This window comes from Macaca thibetana, chromosome 1 (genome assembly GCF_024542745.1).
Source record: "Macaca thibetana thibetana isolate TM-01 chromosome 1, ASM2454274v1, whole genome shotgun sequence".
In the NCBI taxonomy this organism is placed as follows: domain Eukaryota; kingdom Metazoa; phylum Chordata; class Mammalia; order Primates; family Cercopithecidae; genus Macaca; species Macaca thibetana.
In genome coordinates, this window is record NC_065578.1 from 99441467 (window position 1) to 99459987 (window position 18521).

Consider the following 18521-nt stretch of genomic DNA (forward strand, 5'->3'; position numbering starts at 1 on the left):
AATTATGAATAAGGATTTTCTAAGAAGCAAAGAAACTGTGGACAGAAGGAATAGTATCTCTAAAGACACTGTCAAGAAGGTGTATGTTGTGTTCACTGAGTGGAGTGGCTGAATTATAGATTGGGTGGCATGAAGTGGGGAGGATGAGTTTGGAGGGACCATATTATGAAGGGCCTTTTAATAATGATTAGTAATTATTTTTCATTTACAGACAATTAAAAAAAAAACAGGAGCATGGCTTTGGATTATTAGTAGAAACTTTAAATCCAAAACTAGCTTATGTCTCTATAATAGCATTTTTAAAAATGTACACATTAAAAGTTAAGATTGCACTTTGGGAGGCTGAGGCAGGCAGATCACTTGAGGTCAGGAGTTCGAGACCAGCCTGGCCAACATGGTGAAACCCTGTCTCTACTAAAAATACAAAAAATTAGCGGCGGGTGGTGGTGCACAGCGGTAATCCCAGCTACTTGGGAGGCTGAGGCAGGAGAATTGCTTGAACCTGGAAGGCGGAGGTTGCAGTGAGCCGAGATCACACCACCGCACTCCAACCTGGGTGACAGAAGAGACGCCATCTCAAAAAAATAAATAAAAGTTAAGATTCAGGCCGGTCACAGTGGCTCATGCCTGTAATCACAGCATGTTGGGAGTCTGAGGCAGATCACTTGAGCCCAGGAGTTCAAGATCAGCTTGGGTAACAAAGTGAAACCTCGGCTCTACAAAAAATAGAAAAGTTAGCCAGGTGTGGTGGTTTGCACCTGTAGTCCCAGCTACTTAGGAGACTGAGCTGAGAGGATTGCTTGAACCCTGGAGGTCGAGGCTGCAGTGAGCCATGATGATAGCACTGCACTCCAGAGCCTGAGTGACAGAGTGAGACCCTGTCTTTAAAAAAAAAAAAAAAAAGTTAATATTTGTAGTCTAGTCTAGTTCACATATCCAGTCTTCATTTCCAATGTATCGTAAGGTAGACTGTATCTATAGATACATAGGATAAAGAGGAAACCAAGAACTCCCTGCATTTAATGTAATTCCTTTTGTAAAGCATCCTATAAAAATTGGTCCTGAGTTTTGCTTATTACTATCTTGGATTTTAAACTAAACTTTACCTTGGTTTAACATGACAGAATAAAATTTTCCTTTCATATGTTCAACTGAAGAATTAAGACCTTTTGTTATTGAATGTATTGTATACAAAATCCCTATTAAGGTGAAATACAGAAGTTAAAATATCTTTGTTTTAGAAGACAGTATAGTGCAGTGGACGAGAGTACAGGCTGTAGAGTTAGACATACCTGAGTTTGAATCCTCTTGAAGTTATGGGGCTTTAGACAAGTTCTTTAAATTCTTTAAAACTGTTTCCTCATGTGTAAAAAGTGAATACTAGTACATCTTCATAGAGTTGCTGTGAGAACTCAATGAAATAATGCATTTAAAGCACTTAGCCAGATACCTGGAATGTAGTAGGTACTCAAGATTTGTTAGCTGTGTTACTGGAACATTTTTCCCCAAATTATAATTATTTTTATAGTAAAGAAATAGAAGGAACTTATTCTGCTTTTAATCTGATTTTCTCTTTTTTATTTTGTCTTCGTCTTATTCAGTGTCTTTTTCCTTGGAGCCATCCTTGTAATAACAGCTACTTTTTTATATGGTTATGATCCCAAACCTGCAGGAAATCCCACTAAAGCATAGTTGTATACTATCTTTAACTGGTTTTTCACGATGGTGCACTAGGAATCTCGACATTAATCTTGCACAGAGGACTTCTACAGAGTCTGTGAAGATATCATCATGCTGAATCTGATCATACTGTTTTTTTAAAAGTTTAAGGATAAAATATGTGTATATGTAACAAAACACATTGCATCTAGAAATCAGAACTTGAAAGTATTTCCAGGGATTAGAATTAGAAGGAATATTAGAGAAAACTTGAAATCTGAGTTTAAAAAGATTTTACCTTTTTGATTGCTGCAGAAATGTCCTATGCACTCTTTGCAAGAGCACACAACAGATGTCAGATATCAATTTTTGCAAATTAGATTTAATGTTATTAAGTGTTTTTATCTTACTCTTTCTGTACAGATATATCAAATCACATGAAATATTTAAAGTTTGAAAATTGTAATTACCTATAAAGCTGTGAAAAAATAGAAGTATAATTTGAAAAAACATTTCACTTATCAGAGATTTTTATATTTATACAAAAGATTACTAAATGAAGGATGGCTAAATGTTTTTTGTTCAATTACATAAAAATTAATAAAGTAATATTCTGGGTCTGATTTGTCAGAGAATAAATATCATATCTAAATTTAATGTAGAGATACATACTATTTCTCCATATGAATTTTAAGATATTTTAGTGCTTCAAGACTGCTGAAAGCAATCCAGTTGCTCCTGTGCTAGCCAGAGAATTTTATAGTAATGGGAGGTTAGCCCCTAATCTCTTCATTGCATTTCATTTCTGTAAATCAGATTAAATCCTTAATATTATTTAAAATTAAAATTTATAATTGCCATTAAATTTTCAAAATGTAATTTAAAAGGATTAAATACTCATTTAATAATTTGAAATAATTATTGTATCATATCTACATTTGGAGAGTTTTGAATTATCAAGCATATACTGTATATAGTTAGAAAGTTATTAAATGAACATTTTACTCATTGATCTGTAAAAACTTCTTTACAACTGTTGACAAAAAGAACATTCAAACAAATAATAGTACAGATGTCAGTGACTGAGACCAGAATGACTTTTCTTGGAGACATTCCAGATTGCCATATTACATTATTTTAAACAGCGCTATAACTTTAAATCCAAAGCTGCTCGGAAGAATTTTTTAGGTCTCTCATAAGCCTGTTCTTCCCTGATCACACGAGTGGGAGAGGTAGCCAAATTTTGAATTCCCCTTCTGTGTTCCCACAAGAGCTGCTGAGAAGGCCGGGTGCAGTGACTCACGCCTGTAATCCCAGCACTTTGGGAGGCCGAGGCAGGTGGATCACAAGGTCAAGAGATTGAGACTAACCTGACCAACATGGTGAAACCTCGTCTCTACCAAAAATACAAAAATTAGCTGGGCATGGTGGTACATGCCTGTAATCCCAGCTACTCGGGAGGCTGAGGCAGGAGAATCGCTTGAACCCGGGAGGCAGAGGTTGCAGTAAGCGGAGATTGTGCCACTGGCACTCCAACTTGGGTGACAGAGTGAGACTCTGTCTCAAAAAAAAAAAAAAAAAAAGCTACTGAGAAGGAGCCACCATTTTGCTTTAAAATAGTGGTTTTTTTTCCTTTTTAATGAACACTGGAGCTGAGGATTCAGATTACATGAGTTATTTAATAAGTTGGTTAAAGGGAGAGAGAATATATTATAAATGGTAAGAAGATTTGGTGAGCAAAAATGCTTTCTATAATTTGAATATGGGTTTAATTTAATTATTAACTATAGACAGAATTACTTACTGAGTATAAGAAGTATTTTACTGGCTGGGCGCTGTGGCTCACACCTGTAATCTCAGCAATTTGGGAGGCCGAGGTGGGTGGATCACAAGGTCAGGAATTCGAGACCAGCCTGGCCAGCATGGTGAAACCCTGTCTCTACCAATAATACAAAAATTAGCTGGGCATGGTGGTGCACGCCTGTAGTCCTAGCTACTCAGGAGGCTGAGGCAGGAGAATTTCTTGAACACACCAGTTGGAAGTTGCAGTAAGCCAAGATCGCTCCACTGCACTCCAGCCTGGATGACAGCAAGACTCTGTCTCACAAAAAAAAAAAAAAGAAATATATATATATGTTTACATACACACACACCCACAGTATGAATGAAAAAAGTAAAATACTTTTTTTTTTTTTTTTTTTGAGACAGAGTCTCACTTTGTCGCCAGGCTAGAGTGCTGTGGCCCGATCTCGGCTCACGGCAACCTCCCACTCCCTGGTTCAAGGGATTCTCCTGCCTCAGCCCCTGAGTAGCTGGAATTACAGACGTGAGACACTGTCCCCGGCCTACACTGTATATATTTTTAAAGACTGTTCTAATAGATATAAAAACTGTAAAAAATAAGTATTTTTATATAGCTCTCATGGATTTTATTAAACAGAATTTGACTCAAAAATACTATGTTGCAAACTGTTGGGTACACTTGCCTAACGTGAACTGGCAGTGTTACCTTGCTTTTGCAGTAATAATCTACAGATTGCAGGGCTCATCAATTCCATCCAAAGTTTAAAAGCATTTAAAATTACCAAATCTTTAAAATCACTTTGGTGGTGATTCCAAATTGGTACCAAGCAAACTTTGTGGATTCCCAACATGATTTTCAGTAACCACCCTTTAGAATTTGCTTAATAAGTTCACCACATTTTGAACATGGTAGTTTTAGATTGCAATAATATTCAGACTTACATTATTACTTACTGCTACGTAAAATCTAAATCCTGCAAATGCACAGAATTCAAGATGAAATATGATTTATGTTTAAAGCACATTGAAGTATTGGTTGGGTACTTAAATGTATTAATGCAGTGTGCATTCACATTTAATCAGGTTTAGTCTGTTTCTATTTTAATAATTTAAAAAACTTATACAAGTAAATTAGATATTAGACATGTTACAGTGGTAACACATTTTTAGGTGTCAAAACGCAATTTTCAAAATTTCTAATGAAAGTTATAAAAATGTAAACAAGAATTGTAAAAATGGACAAAGTAGTCAAGTATATTTTCAAAGCACGATTTTATTGGGCAGGCATAATTTATATTTTGCTTTTCTAGTGGGTTTGAAAATGTTTATTAGAGATTGGGCTATGTGGTTTATAATTTTTAATTCATAAAAAAGTAATCATACATGAGAAGGTAGACCTATGCCCTAGGATCATGTCACATATACAGATAATGCCATTTCCTTATGTGTGTGATGTGTATTTTGATGACCTCCACAGGCCTTACTGTATCAAGCTTTTATAATGATGACTCCCATCATTATTTAAATTCCTATACTTTTTGTTTGTTATCACGCAACTACTTTGTTCAATGTGAAAATGTGCTAACTCATGGGAGAAGAGTGCCAATCGATAGTTCTTTTAAAAGTTAAGAATATGGTATTTGGGAAGAAAAGTTTGAAATGCAACAGATGGATGTTTCAACACGGCAGTATTATATTATCAATTCTTTAATAAGTGATTTTAGAGATGTTATAGGCTACTTTTATGGTGGAATATATAGTTTAGAGATGCAAAACTTAAATGTTTACATCAATTTATATTGAATGTCATAATTTCATGGAAGGAAAGGTAGCTTAATATTTAGATTCTAAGGAGATATAATCTGAAAGAAAACTGGTTATGTTCTCTATACTTACTGTAATACTGATTATTCTTACATATCAAATTATTGAACTTTTAAAATTTCATTGTACAGTCATTAAACTGAGTTGGGTTTTTTCTTAAAGGGTTTAGCATCGCCCATTTGATTTACACATTCACATTATAATATTTAATTATCATGGGTGAATACGTTACATAAAAAAGGTTTATAAAAGTTATTTATGCTATATTGAAAGTCATCTTATGAATCTCCAGGTTATTTAAAGTAGTTACAGGAGCAGAGAACAAGCACCTTTATCAAAATCTGGTCCTATGTGCCTTGCTTTACCAAATACCTGATTTTTCTGGAGGGTGTTCCTGTTATTCACAACTTTAGACACATGGGCAAAATTAGGATGTTTTAAGAATAAATACATTTCTATTTTTTTGGTTGTTTCAACATTAGCTCTTTAAATTCATTAACAAAATTAAAATAGGTATATTACAAAAGCATAAACATTTGTGAACAGTGCTTACTTAAATTGTGATACTATTGCTCCATCACTGAACTTTTTGAAACTTTAACAATTGTATAAAACTGTCAGTTTGTTGTTTCATTTGTAATTACAAAATATAATTTACTGTAATTTAAAAACTTTTTAAAATAATTTGGATCCTGACTTTGTCTATATCTGTATTTCATTTGTTTAGAAAGATTCTTTTGGGTTTGAGAATGTAATTTGTATATTTAAATTTTTTATGGACATAATTGAAAGGAATGTATAAACTGGTCTTTTGTTAAATGGTTTTTAATTGATAAACTTCTCTTGTCATTTTTGGTATCCAGCTATTACCTATTTAATAGATTTATTGAAATAGATTATTTTCATAAAGAACTCTATACAAATCTTTTTCTATATTTCCTTATTTTCCTATTTACCTGTGTCTGTGACCTAACCTATGAATTTGTCTTCTCTCTTTATATATCAGAAATGAGTTGCTGATCTTTTTCTCTAGCTCTGTAGTACCTCTATCACTATCACATGTGATCTTTCATCCTTTTCTCTAGCCCATAATGTAGCATGAAAGACTGGGTTGGCCAAGTGCAGTGGCTCCTTCCTGTAATCCCGACACTTTAGGAAGCCAAGGCAGAAGAATCGCTTGAGCCCATGAATTTGAGGCCAGCCTGGGCAACATAGGGAGACCTTGTTTCTACAAAAAATCTTAAAAATAAAAGTAGCCAGGTATGTTGGCATGCACCTGTGGGGCCAGCTTCTCAGGAGGCTGAGGCAGAAGGATTGCTTGAGCCCAGCAAGTTGATGCTGCAGTAAACCATGATGACACTACTGGACTCTCGCCTGAGTGACAGTGAGACTGTCTCAAAAAACAAAAACTGAAACAACAAAAAAAGAAATATTGGGTTTATTTAAACTAGTTAGAATTTATGTTAATAACAGCCTAACATTTTTTGTTTTAAATATCTCTAGGCTAGCCTCAAGGTTAAGTAATTATAGAAGTTTGGTATATATTTTCTTCATAATTTGGATATAATTGCTTCAATTGTGACCGTCAGTGGAATGCATGGAGATAAATTGTGTTAATATACAGGATTTTAGTCCTGTCTCTACTGCTGAAGTAACCTTACACAAAATACTTTGTAAAAAATCACTAAAGTGCCAGCATTTTAAAAATGTTTATTTTTCTTTGGTAACCTCTCATGAAAAGCACTAACTAAAAATGTTTAATAATCTTTTTTGTATTACAGTACTTCTTTTGTTGGAAATATATCACAATCCTCAAGTTCCAGTGCTACGCAAAAATATAATCTGAACCTTATAGATAATACGACCTTTTTTTTTTTTTTTTTTTTGAGATGGCATCTCGCTCTGTCACCTAGGCTGCAGTGGTATGATCTTGGCTCACTGGAGGAACCTCCACCTGCCGGGTTCAAGCAATTCTGCCTCACCCTCCATAGTAACTGGCATTACAGGCCACGCCACCATGCCCAATTAATTTTTGTGTTTTTAGTAGAGATGAGGTTTCACCATGTTGGCCAGGCTGATCTCAAAACTCCTGACCTCAGGTGATCTGCCTGCCTCGGCCTCACAAAGTGCTGGGTTTACAGGCATGAGCCACTGCACCCAGCCAATACTGCCTTTCAAAAGAGACTGATAGTGACTAGCATTAGTAATCATACTGGTGGGGGTGGGCTTTTTTGGGGGTTTTTTGGGGGTTTTTTTTGAGACAAGGTCTTCCTCCCATCGCCTAGGCTGGAGTGCGGTGACACAATCTTGGCTCACTGCAGCCTTGACAGAGCTCAAGCGATGCTCCCAGGAGCCTCAGTCCCCCAAGCAGCTGAGAATACAGGTGCGCGCCACCATGCCCAGCTAATTTTTGTATTGTTTTGTAGAGGTGGGGTTTTGCCATGTTGCCCAGATTGGTCTCAAACTCTTGAGCTTCAGTGATCTGCCTGCCTTGGCCTCCCAAAGTGTTGGGATTACAGGCGTGAGCGACCACACCCAGCCCATACTGGTCTTTCTTACAGTTTTTAAAAAGAGAATTCCTTTAAGGCAGGACTGATTACACTCTAGAAAAGAAAACAGCAAGGAAGAAATAAATTGCCCTCAATTACCAAAGATTTGAGCTTCTACTATGGCTGAGAGTGTTTTGGTCATTGCAAATTCTGGGGTTTCCCAAGTTCACCCTCAATTCTGGCTAGAAAGATAAAACTTACTGAAAGCTGTTACACTCACAGTCATATTTATTACAGAGAAAGGAAATACAAATTAAAACCAGCCAAAGGAAGTGACACATAAAATAGAGTCTAGGAGTGGTCCAAACTTGAGCCTGTTGGTGTCCTTTTCTTGTAGAGTCACGGAAGGTGTTATCTGCTCCTGACCACAATGTTTGACAGTACACACATAGCATTGCCATTCAGGGAAGCTCACCTAAGCTTTGGTGTCCAGATTTTTATTGTGGCTCTATTAGTTGGCATGGTTGATTTTTTTTGCCCATGTAGTTGTCCTCTCTTTCCCACGTCTGCCCCTCCCTGGAGATCTGGTTGACATCAAGACTTCAGGGCCTCACCAGAGGTTATCTCCTTAGCATAAACTGTCAAGTGTTGCCTGAGGAACCCACAATGAATAAAGATATTCCTATCATTGAGAACTCCCAAAGACTTACACCAGAGCTTTCTTTGGATGGGCCAAATTTCTTACTTCACAAAGATCATTCATCTCTATACACATCCTTCTGAATTGATGAGGATGATACAATCAACAACAATTCTTTTCAGAGACTTTTAATTTTTTTTTTTTTTTTTTTTTGAGATGGAGTCTTGCTCTGTCACCCAGGCTGGAGTTCAGTGGCGCAATCTCAGCTCACTGCAACCTCTGCCTCCTGGGTTCGAGCAATTCTCCTACCTCAGCCTCCCAAGTAGCTGGGATTACAGCTATCTACCACCACGCCCAGCTAATTTTTTTGTATTTTTAGTAAAGACAGGGTTTCACCACGTTGGCCAGGCTGGTCTCGAACTCCTGACCTCAGGTGATCTGCCTGCCTTGGCCTCCCAAAGTGCTGGGATTACAGGCATGAGCCACCACACCAAGCCCAGAGACTTTTAATTTATATATTTTCATTTTTAATTTTAGAATATCTGTCAAATTATTCTGAACATAACATGAATCTAGTGTGGAAAAATGTTTATAATCAGATACTGTGTTAAGAACATATATATACATATACAGAGAGCACAGAATTGTCATTTAGTTTTCAGTTCTTATGTATAATAACAACTTTATAAATGCTGGACTATTTTAAAGGACGAAATTAAAACATGGTTTATAAATGTTTTACCTGTACTGTATATTAATAAACAATTTTGAACTAATTTTAAATTAAGCATTACCTATCACCATTATAAGGAAGAGCTAAAACCTGATGCCAATTGTTATTTTGGCTCACAGTAGGACTTCACGAGTGTTAGGATCACATTTTCCTCCCTTGGACCTGAGAATCAGGTGTTTTTCGTTGATGCATTTATTTTCATTCATTCATTTAGGATTTCTAAAATGTTAGAGGTAATTTGTTTAAAACAAATAACATGGTGTTCTTTTGGAAATATACAGTTTATCTTAGATATACACTTTCCTCTTTTGAAAGGTAGAATTCACTGCAGGTTTAAAAGAATAATGAATGTTCTTAGAGTGTTTTGTGATAATCACTGAAAATTCACTTGTTAAAATATACTTAAAGCTTGTCCAACGCACGGCCCACAGGCTGCATGCAGCCCAGGATGACTTTGAATGTGGCCCAACACAAATTTGTAAACTTTCTTAAAACAGTATGAGATTTTTTGCAATTTTTTTTAAGCTCATCAGCTATCACTAGTGTTACTGTATTTTATATGTGGCCTAAGACAATTCTTCTTCCAGGGTGACCCAGGGAAGCTGAGAGATTGGACACCCCAGCTTTAAATGTAGAGTATTTAAGACGTTCAGTTAAACGTACTAAATCAGACTTGTGTGATTTAGACACAAAATCTGTGTGTGTGTTTGTGTGTGTGTGTGTGTGTGTGTGTGTTTGCTCTTTTAAAAGATAACACATGTACAAACATGATTTCAAATAATTGACGGTTTTTCCCTTTCGGCTAAAGTTTTATTTTATTTTATTCTGCTTGGATAGCAAATATAGCATTTTAAAATGATGATGCTAAGTGCTTTTTTAATATATGCATGCTGCTTCAATAGGTCTTTTAAATATAGCCAAGGCAGGGTAATATTTCCTGAGTGATGATAGAATTATAGAAAATCATGAAAGATGTGTGCCCATGTTTCATTTTATAACTTTAAAACCTGCTACTTATTTTGGATGTTATATATACCTAATACCTCAAATTTCCATTATTTCATATTATTTTTCTCCATTTCCCTCATGTGTCAAGTTTCATTTTGTTTTCAATATTTTGTTTTTATAATATTGCCATTTTAATGGCTTCAATCATGCTATGACAAATTGTGCCAATTTAGCTTTAAAACACTAATGGGCTACCTCCATGAACTCACACGTGCGGCACTGTTAAAGAACTTTTTTTAAAATTAAATTTTCTCCAGCTTTTCATTTTGCAGCATACAAAACAGTTGAAAGGCTGGTATACCACCTAAATCCAACCATTATTAACATTTTGCCACACTAGCTTTATCTCTGTGGGTACACTTTACCCCTACATACTCCAGCATGCATGACCTAAAGATACGGACATCTTAATTAACCTCAGTGCCATTATGGCACCTAAGAAAAATTAATACAGGTCACTTCATCTAAGTTCAAATTCAAATACAGTTGCCCCTCTATAAATGTGGGGGATTGGTTCCGGAACCCCCACCTCGTGTATACCAAAATCTGGGTACACTCAAGTCCTTAGGGGGAAACTGCGTATAAGAAAGTCCGCCCTCCCTATGGGCGGGTTTCACACCCCGCAAATACTGTGTTTTCCATCTGCATTTGGCTGAAAAGAATCTGCATGTAAGTGGACCCACGCAGTTCACATCTGTTGTTCAGGAGTCAACTGTATTCCCAATTGTCTCAAAAATGATTTTTTATAGCTTTTTTGTTTTGGGACCAGGGTAAAATCAAGGTTAATGCTTTGTATTTGACTGTCTCTTTTGGTCTAGAAGTCTCCTTCCTGCACCACCACCCACCCCTCAAGGGCTTTTTTATACCAAGAGACTGAACATGCTACCTCTAATGACTTTTCTCCCCATGATAGTACTCTGAAGGACCAAAGTTACTTTGCTCCTATTATGTGGTTTGATTTGTTCCCTTTATTTCTTTATGTCCTTTGAACTGGAAGTCAAGTCTATAGGTTTGATTACCTTCAAGCTAAATGTATTGGGTAAAAATATTTCATAGATTTTATATGATTTCATAGATTTTGTATCATATTAAAAGACACAGATAATCTCATTATTAATGTTGGTAATTATTTGGTTAAGATGATGACTACCCCATTGTAAAGGTTATTGTAAAGTTCTCCCTGTTGTAAAGGTCATTTTTTCACCCTTAGTAATCTATGGAGTAACGTTTTAGCACCAGGGGAATATTCTGTTTCCCAATGGCTTTAGCATCAGTTGATGATTCTTCACTGAATAATTTATTACACTGGGGTGCAAAATGGTGATTAATTTTTTTTAGTGCTCTGAATTTCTTCTACATTGATTAGTTTATATTCTTTTTTTAAAATAAAAAAAAAGTTTATTTCCCTCCTGTTTCTCCAATACCCCTCTTTACAAAAAAAGACTATGTCTTCATGAATTAAAAAAAAATTACTAAATATATTATAGCCAATCGGTTACAGTTCTTTTTGATGCTCATATATATTGTGAGCCTCTAGCCCATGGAAGTCACAGCAAGCTAGCTCTTGTGTTTTCTAAACATGACCACATTAGTCTTTTAGTCCTTATTTGCTTCAGGCACAATAAATCTGAGGCTTACCTTGTATTTGTCTTGTTCCAAATCTGGATTATCAGCTGATTCTCCAAGGAGCCCTATACCTTTTAAGAGGAGTGGGATTTATTTTATTTTTTCTTTGGAATCTTTCTAGCCAGTGAATGGAATTTATTATAGAATCCATTGTTACTGAGCTGTCATTTTTCTAGGCTATTTTAGTGGACATAGCTAGGAAATAATACAATTTTAAAAGATCATGAATTCAAATGAATATTTACAGTTAATATTTAGCAACATGGCCAGGTGCAGTGGCTCATGCCTGTAATTCCAGCACTTTGGGAGTCTGAGGTGGGAGGATCACTTAAGGCCAGGGGTTCAAGACGAGCCTGGGCAACAAAGTGAGATCCTATCTCTACAAAAAAATAAAAGATAAATTTTTTTCAAAAAGTTATATATGAAAAGCATACTCCGAAAAAGTCTAGCTGTCATACCTCTCTCTCCATTCCTAACCGTCTCTTATAAGTAATTATTATAAGTAATTATTTTCTTAGTTTTCCAATTTACCTTTCATGTGTTTCTTTTTAAAAAGCAAACAGATACGTATATTGCTATACTTACTGTGCCTCTTTCACAACATGGGGTCTTTATAAAATTTCTTTGGATGTTTAGAAAGGTTTGTATGTTCTAATTTATGCTGATAACATTTTATATAATGCATTTAGAGTGCCCAATTTGCTTTGGGCCTCTACTATTTAATTCGACACCTTTAAATGATGTTCTTTGACTCTTACCTAATTATCTATGTGACAGTCAGTGAATATATTATCTCTTCATATATTTTGTAATTATCTTATTTCTATTTGATTAGAACATAGAATATTTATACACTATTAAAATTTTTAAAAAATATATTTAATACCCTACTGGTACTTACCTGACGTCTCTCCAGTCAACTCTTGGCTGGATGAAGCTCTTCTGTAGAGTATTCAAGGAGGGCTTGTAAGTACTGCACAGTATTCTCTGAGTTGTGACATGTTTACAATTTCTTCTGGAGCCTAGATACTTGAAGTATAGCTTGGCCACATAGAAAATCCCTGACAAACATTTCCTTTTCTTGAGTTTGTCTGAATTTGTGCTTCACTGTTGGGTTGCTTGCTGTTACTAACAAGAAGTGTGGCACCACTTGACTTTTTTCCGTTTTGGAAATGACATTTTGTTTGTTGTTGATTTTTACCTAGAGGCCCAGATAATTTTTTCTATATTATTTTATCTCGATCCTTTCTATCTCATTTTTGTTCTCATAGCTGTTTTATTCTTCTTCTCTGTGTTTCTTACTTTTATTTGTATCTCTCAGTTACCCTGTGATTTAGTTTTCATTTTTAGATGATTTTATCTTTTCACTATATTGCCTATGTTTGTTCAACTCTCATTTTACATCTTACTATTGAGTTTTAAAATTTTTATTTGCTGTGTTCTTTTATATGTGCAATTACTTATTTAATTATATTCATGTTGGAGCGTTGTATATTATTTGCCTCTGCTTCATATTTTCTAGAGGGTAGTATTTTCTATTGATTGAAAAGTTTTCATTTTCTGTTTTTTATAATAGCCTTGTATGGATTTTTGGTGGCTTTTCTATTCATGATTAAATGTGTAGGATTTTCTTGAAAAAGCAATAACAGGTGGTTCTATAGAATGGAGGGTAGAAGGGATGTGGGTGACTTACTCAGTTTTTCAGTTAAAGAGGACCCTCTTCTGTTAGCATGGTGAAGTGCAGTTTCTTTAATAAATTGTGCACAGTGGGGGTGGGATTTGGATTCTGTGATGCAATCTTGTTTCTTTAGGAATCTTACTTTTGGCCACTTGCCCTTCTTTCCAAGGAATCCCACTCCCTTTTCAAGGTGCCACATGAACTGTTTTCATGAACTTTCCAAACATTGGTTTCTGCTTGTTTCTAAGCCTGATTCTTGGCCTTCTCATTAATTTTCAAAACTTCCAGTATCCTTCCAAATAATTCCCTTTTGCTTACGTTGCAAGTACTAGTTTGTTAGCCAGTGTTAGTTTCTGTTGATCCTAACCAAATAACCCTAACTGACATATCAGTCTCTTAGCGCAAAGTTTGTGAATACGGTCATCCCTCCATATGAGGAGGGGAGTGGGAACTCGTTGTGGGACTTCCATGGATATCAAAATCAGTGGATGCTCAAGTCCCTTACATAAAATGGCATAGTATTTGGTTATCATCCTCCACATACATCATCTCTAGATTATTTATAGTACTTAATACCATGTAATGCTGTGTAGTCATACTGTATTTTTCACTTGTATTTCTGCTGTTGTTTTGTGGGATTTTAAAAAAATATTTTTATTCCGAGGATAGTTGAATCCACAGAAGAATACTGAGGGCCAGCTGTATTCACAACCCATATCACATACAAAGCCACCACAAGTTCATACACAATATGCCTATTAGAACAGGACTGATCTCTCTTGTTTATCATTGCAGCCTTTCTAGCACAAAGCCTGGGACATTCTGGACATTTAGTATGTGTTAAATTTCTCTTACTACATTATTTCCAACAGTATTTACTGCAATCTGCAATTACCTTCCTTTTGTTTCGTAACTGTGTCCTCCACTAGAATGTAAGCTCTATGCAGATAAATACTGTCTCATTTATTGATGTATCCCTGGCATCTAACAAAACACTGACAAACATAGGCACCCAGTAAATTTCTTTTCAATGACTGAACAATAACCAGTTCATAAGGCTGGTAAAATTGGTATAGCTAGATAAAGTATGATTTTGAGGGGCTATGAAAATCAAAGTAACCACACAATAAATTATCAGCCCTCTACTTCCATTCAAAACAAGCTCCTGGGAATTGAATTATGAAATGTCATATTACTTTCTCTGAAGAACTTCAATTGGATGTCAACTAAAAAGTTGCAGGCGAGGTGCGGTGGCTCAAACCTATAATCCCAGCACTTTGGGAGAAGCGAGTATCTCTTGAGGCCAGGTTTGAAACCAGCCTGGTCAACATAGCCAGACTCTGTCTTTACAAAAGAAAAATGAAAATTAGCCAGGCATAGTGGTATGCATTTGTAGTCCCACATACTTGAGAGGCTAAGGCAGAAGGATCATTTGAGCCCAGGCATTCGAGGCTGCAGGGGGCCATGATGGCACCACTGTACTCCAGCCTGGGTGACAGAGTAAGACCCTGTCTCAAAAAATAGTAATAATAGGCCACACATGGTGGCTCACACCTGTAATCCCAGCACTTTGGGAGGCTGAGGCGGGCAGATCACCTGAGGTCAGGAGTTCAAGCCTGGCCAACATGGTGAAATTCCATCTCTACTAAAAATAGAAAAAAAAATTAGCCAGGTGTGGTAATGGGGACCTGTAATCCCAGCTACTCGGGAGGCTAAGGCAGGAGAATCACTTGAACCTGGGAGTTGGAGGTTGCAGTAAGCCAAGATGGCACTATTGCACTGCAGCCTGGGTGACAAGAGCAAAACTCTGTCTCAAAAAATAAATAATTTAAAACAGTTTCAACATGAGAATACATGTTTTAAAACAAGTATACTAAATATACTTATTGACTGGAAAATATAACTAGAAGTGTCTATCAGGCTATAAATTGCCTTTCTTCTCCCTTCCATGGAAATTAGTTTTTTTCCATTTTCAGTCAGTATGAAAATACAAGGAACAGGAAATTCAATCAAATTTACTTTTTAACATTTTATTTGGAAATAATTTCAAACTTACAGAAAAGCTGCAAAAAGAGTACAAAGAACTCATACATTCGTTTACTCTGTTTTTCCTTTTACCCTATACGTTAGTAATTTATAGCTGTGTAACAACCCCAAAGCTTAGTGGCTTACACCAAGTACTTTCATCTTACACTGTTTCTGAGTCAGGATTCCAGGAGTGGCTAAGCTGGGTGGTCCTAGCTCCAAGCCTCTCATGAAGTTGTAGTCAGCTAAAGGCTTGACCAAGGTTGGAGGATCTACTTCCAAAGTGACTCACTCCGTGGCATTTGGTAGGAGGCTACATACAGTTCCTGGACAACTGGATCTCTCCACAGGCTGCTTGAGTGTCCCAAAAACATGGAAGCAGGCTTCCCCAGGCTCCAAGCCCCAAAATGAATGAAAAAGAGACCTGCAAAGAGGCAGTGCCTTTTATGACCTAGACTCTGAAGTCAATACTGTCACTTCTGTTTTGATCTATCAAGAGCCACGAAGCCTAGTCTACATTCAAGGGGAGGGGAAATAGAGTCCATCTCTTCCAGGGAGGAGTATCATTGAATCTGTGAACATATCTTAGAACTACCATACCTAGCTTCAGTACTTTTAAACATTTGCCATTTTGCTTGGTCCCTCTCTTTTCCCCACCTATATATACATACCCATACATGCTACTCCCTAACCATTTGAGAGGAGGGAGCATGCGTTGTATCCCTATCCCTTGTGTTTCGCTCTTAAACGATATTCTATTATACAACACGGTAGTTATCAATATCTAATTTTAACATTGTGATACTTTAAAGTCCACTTCCACTTGTGTAAATTGCCCTAACAATGTTCCCATCAAATTTATTTATTTTTAAACAATACAGTAAAAACGTAGAGGGTTACACAGTGTGACATCGGTCACATATATATATATATATATATATATATTTTTTTTTTTTTTTTTGGTAGAGAATAAAAAAAGGTCCCGGGTCTAGGGAGGTAAACAAGCGTGAGCTAAGTTCTAGCGGGGGTCCCTGAGCACCAAAAGGACAAGACAGTTTCTGAAACACTACCTTATCTGTATCTTTTAAGTTATCCATTACTTATGGAAAATGATTTCTTTTTTACTGTTCCCTTCGGTTCCTGTCTAGATTAGAACACAGCTGGAGATTGTGCTAATAGCTTAGGACGTCTGTTTCCGTGAGCAGGTAACAACTTTTTGAAACAAATTCCCTCATCCGCTGAAGAAGGGGGACAGTAACGGCCCCTATCGCCCAGAACCGTTGTGAGGATTTAGCTAGCTGGTGACTTCGACGCACGGAGTTGTACAGGTAGCCAGCAGCACCCACAGCCGCAGCTACTCTACCCGCTCCGCAACTGTAGAGCTGGCCGGCAGGCGAGCGGGCGGGGCGGCATCACGTGGACGGGGCGGGGCGCGCTAGTCGGCTGATCGCACGATTGTGACGCGCCGCCGGAGGCAGGCCGGGCCCTCAAGATGGCGGCGGGCGCCAGGAGCGGCTCGGCCCGGCAGTAGTAGTGGGACGGCACTAGCCGCTGGGGCCGGCCGCCCCGGGAGTGGCTGCAGCAGCGCCCGGAATCGAGGATGGTAAAATGACCCAGGGGAAGAAGAAGAAACGGGCCGCGAACCGCAGTATTATGCTGGCCAAGAAGATCATCATTAAGGACGGAGGCACGGTGAGCTGAGTTCCGCGCCGGCAAGCGTCCCTCGGGGCCCCCATCCGGTCTTTCCTTCAGACCCCAACACTGCCGTCTCTAGGCGCCCCGGTCCCCCCGCCTTCCCCCACCCTGTCCCCGGTGCCGGTGCCTCGGGCTCGCGGACCTGCATGCCGCCGCTCCGGGAATCGTCCTCCCCTCCTCGGGCCTGCGGCGTCCGGGGCTCGTCCTCTTTCTCTCCCGCACCTGCCGCCCTCTGCTCCGGCCGCCTCTGCAGGCCCTGCGGCCTCGAACCCCACGTGCGCCTCCCCCGCGGCTCCCCCGGCTGCCCGCCCGACCGCCGCGCCCCTTGTCGCCGCAGCCTCGCCTCGCATCACCCGCCAGGCCCCGCGGAGCCGTCGCCGCGCCTGTCAAGGGGCTGGGAACCATCCCTGCTCTCCCATATGTTGCTAACCGGGTAGCGTCTGGCACTGGGATCCCGCTGCGGCCCCGTAGTACGTTCGCTTTCTGTTACCACGTCTGTGCGTCGGTGCTTTGGCTCTGGGCTGCTTACAGTAAACCCTGTCCGGAGGTGGGCTTCCCTCTCTTCCCGGAGTCGGAAGCGTGACGGCAGACACCTGGGGCCTACATTCGAACCCGCTACTTTTCAAAGAAAAGTCATCACTCTGTGCCCTACGATTAAAAGTACTAGAATCAATCATGGCCTAAGGATCAGAGGAAGACACTTTGAAAGGAAGAAAGGTTTGCTTTTTAGATACAGTTGTCATCACAGTAAACTTTGTGCAGTGTGCTGTAGTTAACCAGTAGGGGACGTAGGATTTTTAATTGAAAAAAAAACAAAAAAAAAACTCCAAAACTCTGCTTTTTATGCTAACATTTCTCAGTTGCTACACTCTGCTCTGTCGTCTTTGTTGCATCTGCTGATACCGCGTTCTGAAATAGAATGGAAAGGTGATATATATGTTTCACTTACCTGAAGTGTGCAGAAATGGTTCCATTAATTCCATTTCTGTTTATATCTTATTGGAGCCCTGATCAACTGCTAGCACAGTACTAAATATGTATATAAGTAGGCCACCATTGAGGATTTACTGAATTCAGCTGAAAAACATAACAAAATTGTATGACATTTCAGAACACGGCCCAGTCAATATGCGAAAGTTTAGAAAACTTGGGACATATGTAATGACTTCAGAATATATTTTTAGTTTAACTGTAACATTTATTACATGTTATAGCGTTGACATTTATTGAAAAAACAAACTTGGAAATTCCTCAGGTTCTTTTTATTGAACTTCATTAATTAAAACATTACTTTAATTAGATCTGTTATGAAGAGTCATAGTTCTTTTGACCAAGTAGTTA

At 38.0% G+C, this 18521-nt stretch overlaps 2 protein-coding genes and 1 long non-coding RNA gene across 7 annotated transcripts in view; 2 read left to right on the forward strand and 1 right to left on the reverse strand.

Moving 5' to 3' along the window:
• Window positions 1–14462, forward strand: part of SLC35A3 (solute carrier family 35 member A3) — a 65423-nt gene extending 50961 nt beyond the window's left edge. For 3 of the 5 annotated variants that reach the window (XM_050745217.1, XM_050745202.1, XM_050745226.1), the window contains exon 8: window positions 3868–14462. In XM_050745217.1, the coding sequence (XP_050601174.1) occupies window positions 3868–3967 (100 nt within the window). In that variant the 3' untranslated portion in view covers window positions 3968–14462. Of the gene's footprint in view, window positions 1–1601 lie in introns of all 5 variants that reach the window. The other 2 variants (XM_050745235.1, XM_050745208.1) reach the window with 1 other exon arrangement.
• A 1012-nt stretch (window positions 14463–15474) lies between these two features.
• Window positions 15475–16951, reverse strand: LOC126929264 (uncharacterized). The gene is made up of 2 exons (XR_007717119.1): window positions 16556–16951; window positions 15475–15909 (listed from the first exon to the last, which is right to left on the reverse strand). It is a non-coding gene; the product is annotated as an uncharacterized LOC126929264 (long non-coding RNA).
• The window catches only part of MFSD14A (major facilitator superfamily domain containing 14A), a 46788-nt gene continuing 45197 nt past the window's right edge, over window positions 16931–18521 (forward strand). The window contains exon 1 of the mRNA XM_050745072.1: window positions 16931–17177. Within this exon, the coding sequence (XP_050601029.1) occupies window positions 17094–17177 (84 nt within the window). The 5' untranslated portion in view covers window positions 16931–17093. The remainder of the gene's footprint in view (window positions 17178–18521) is intronic.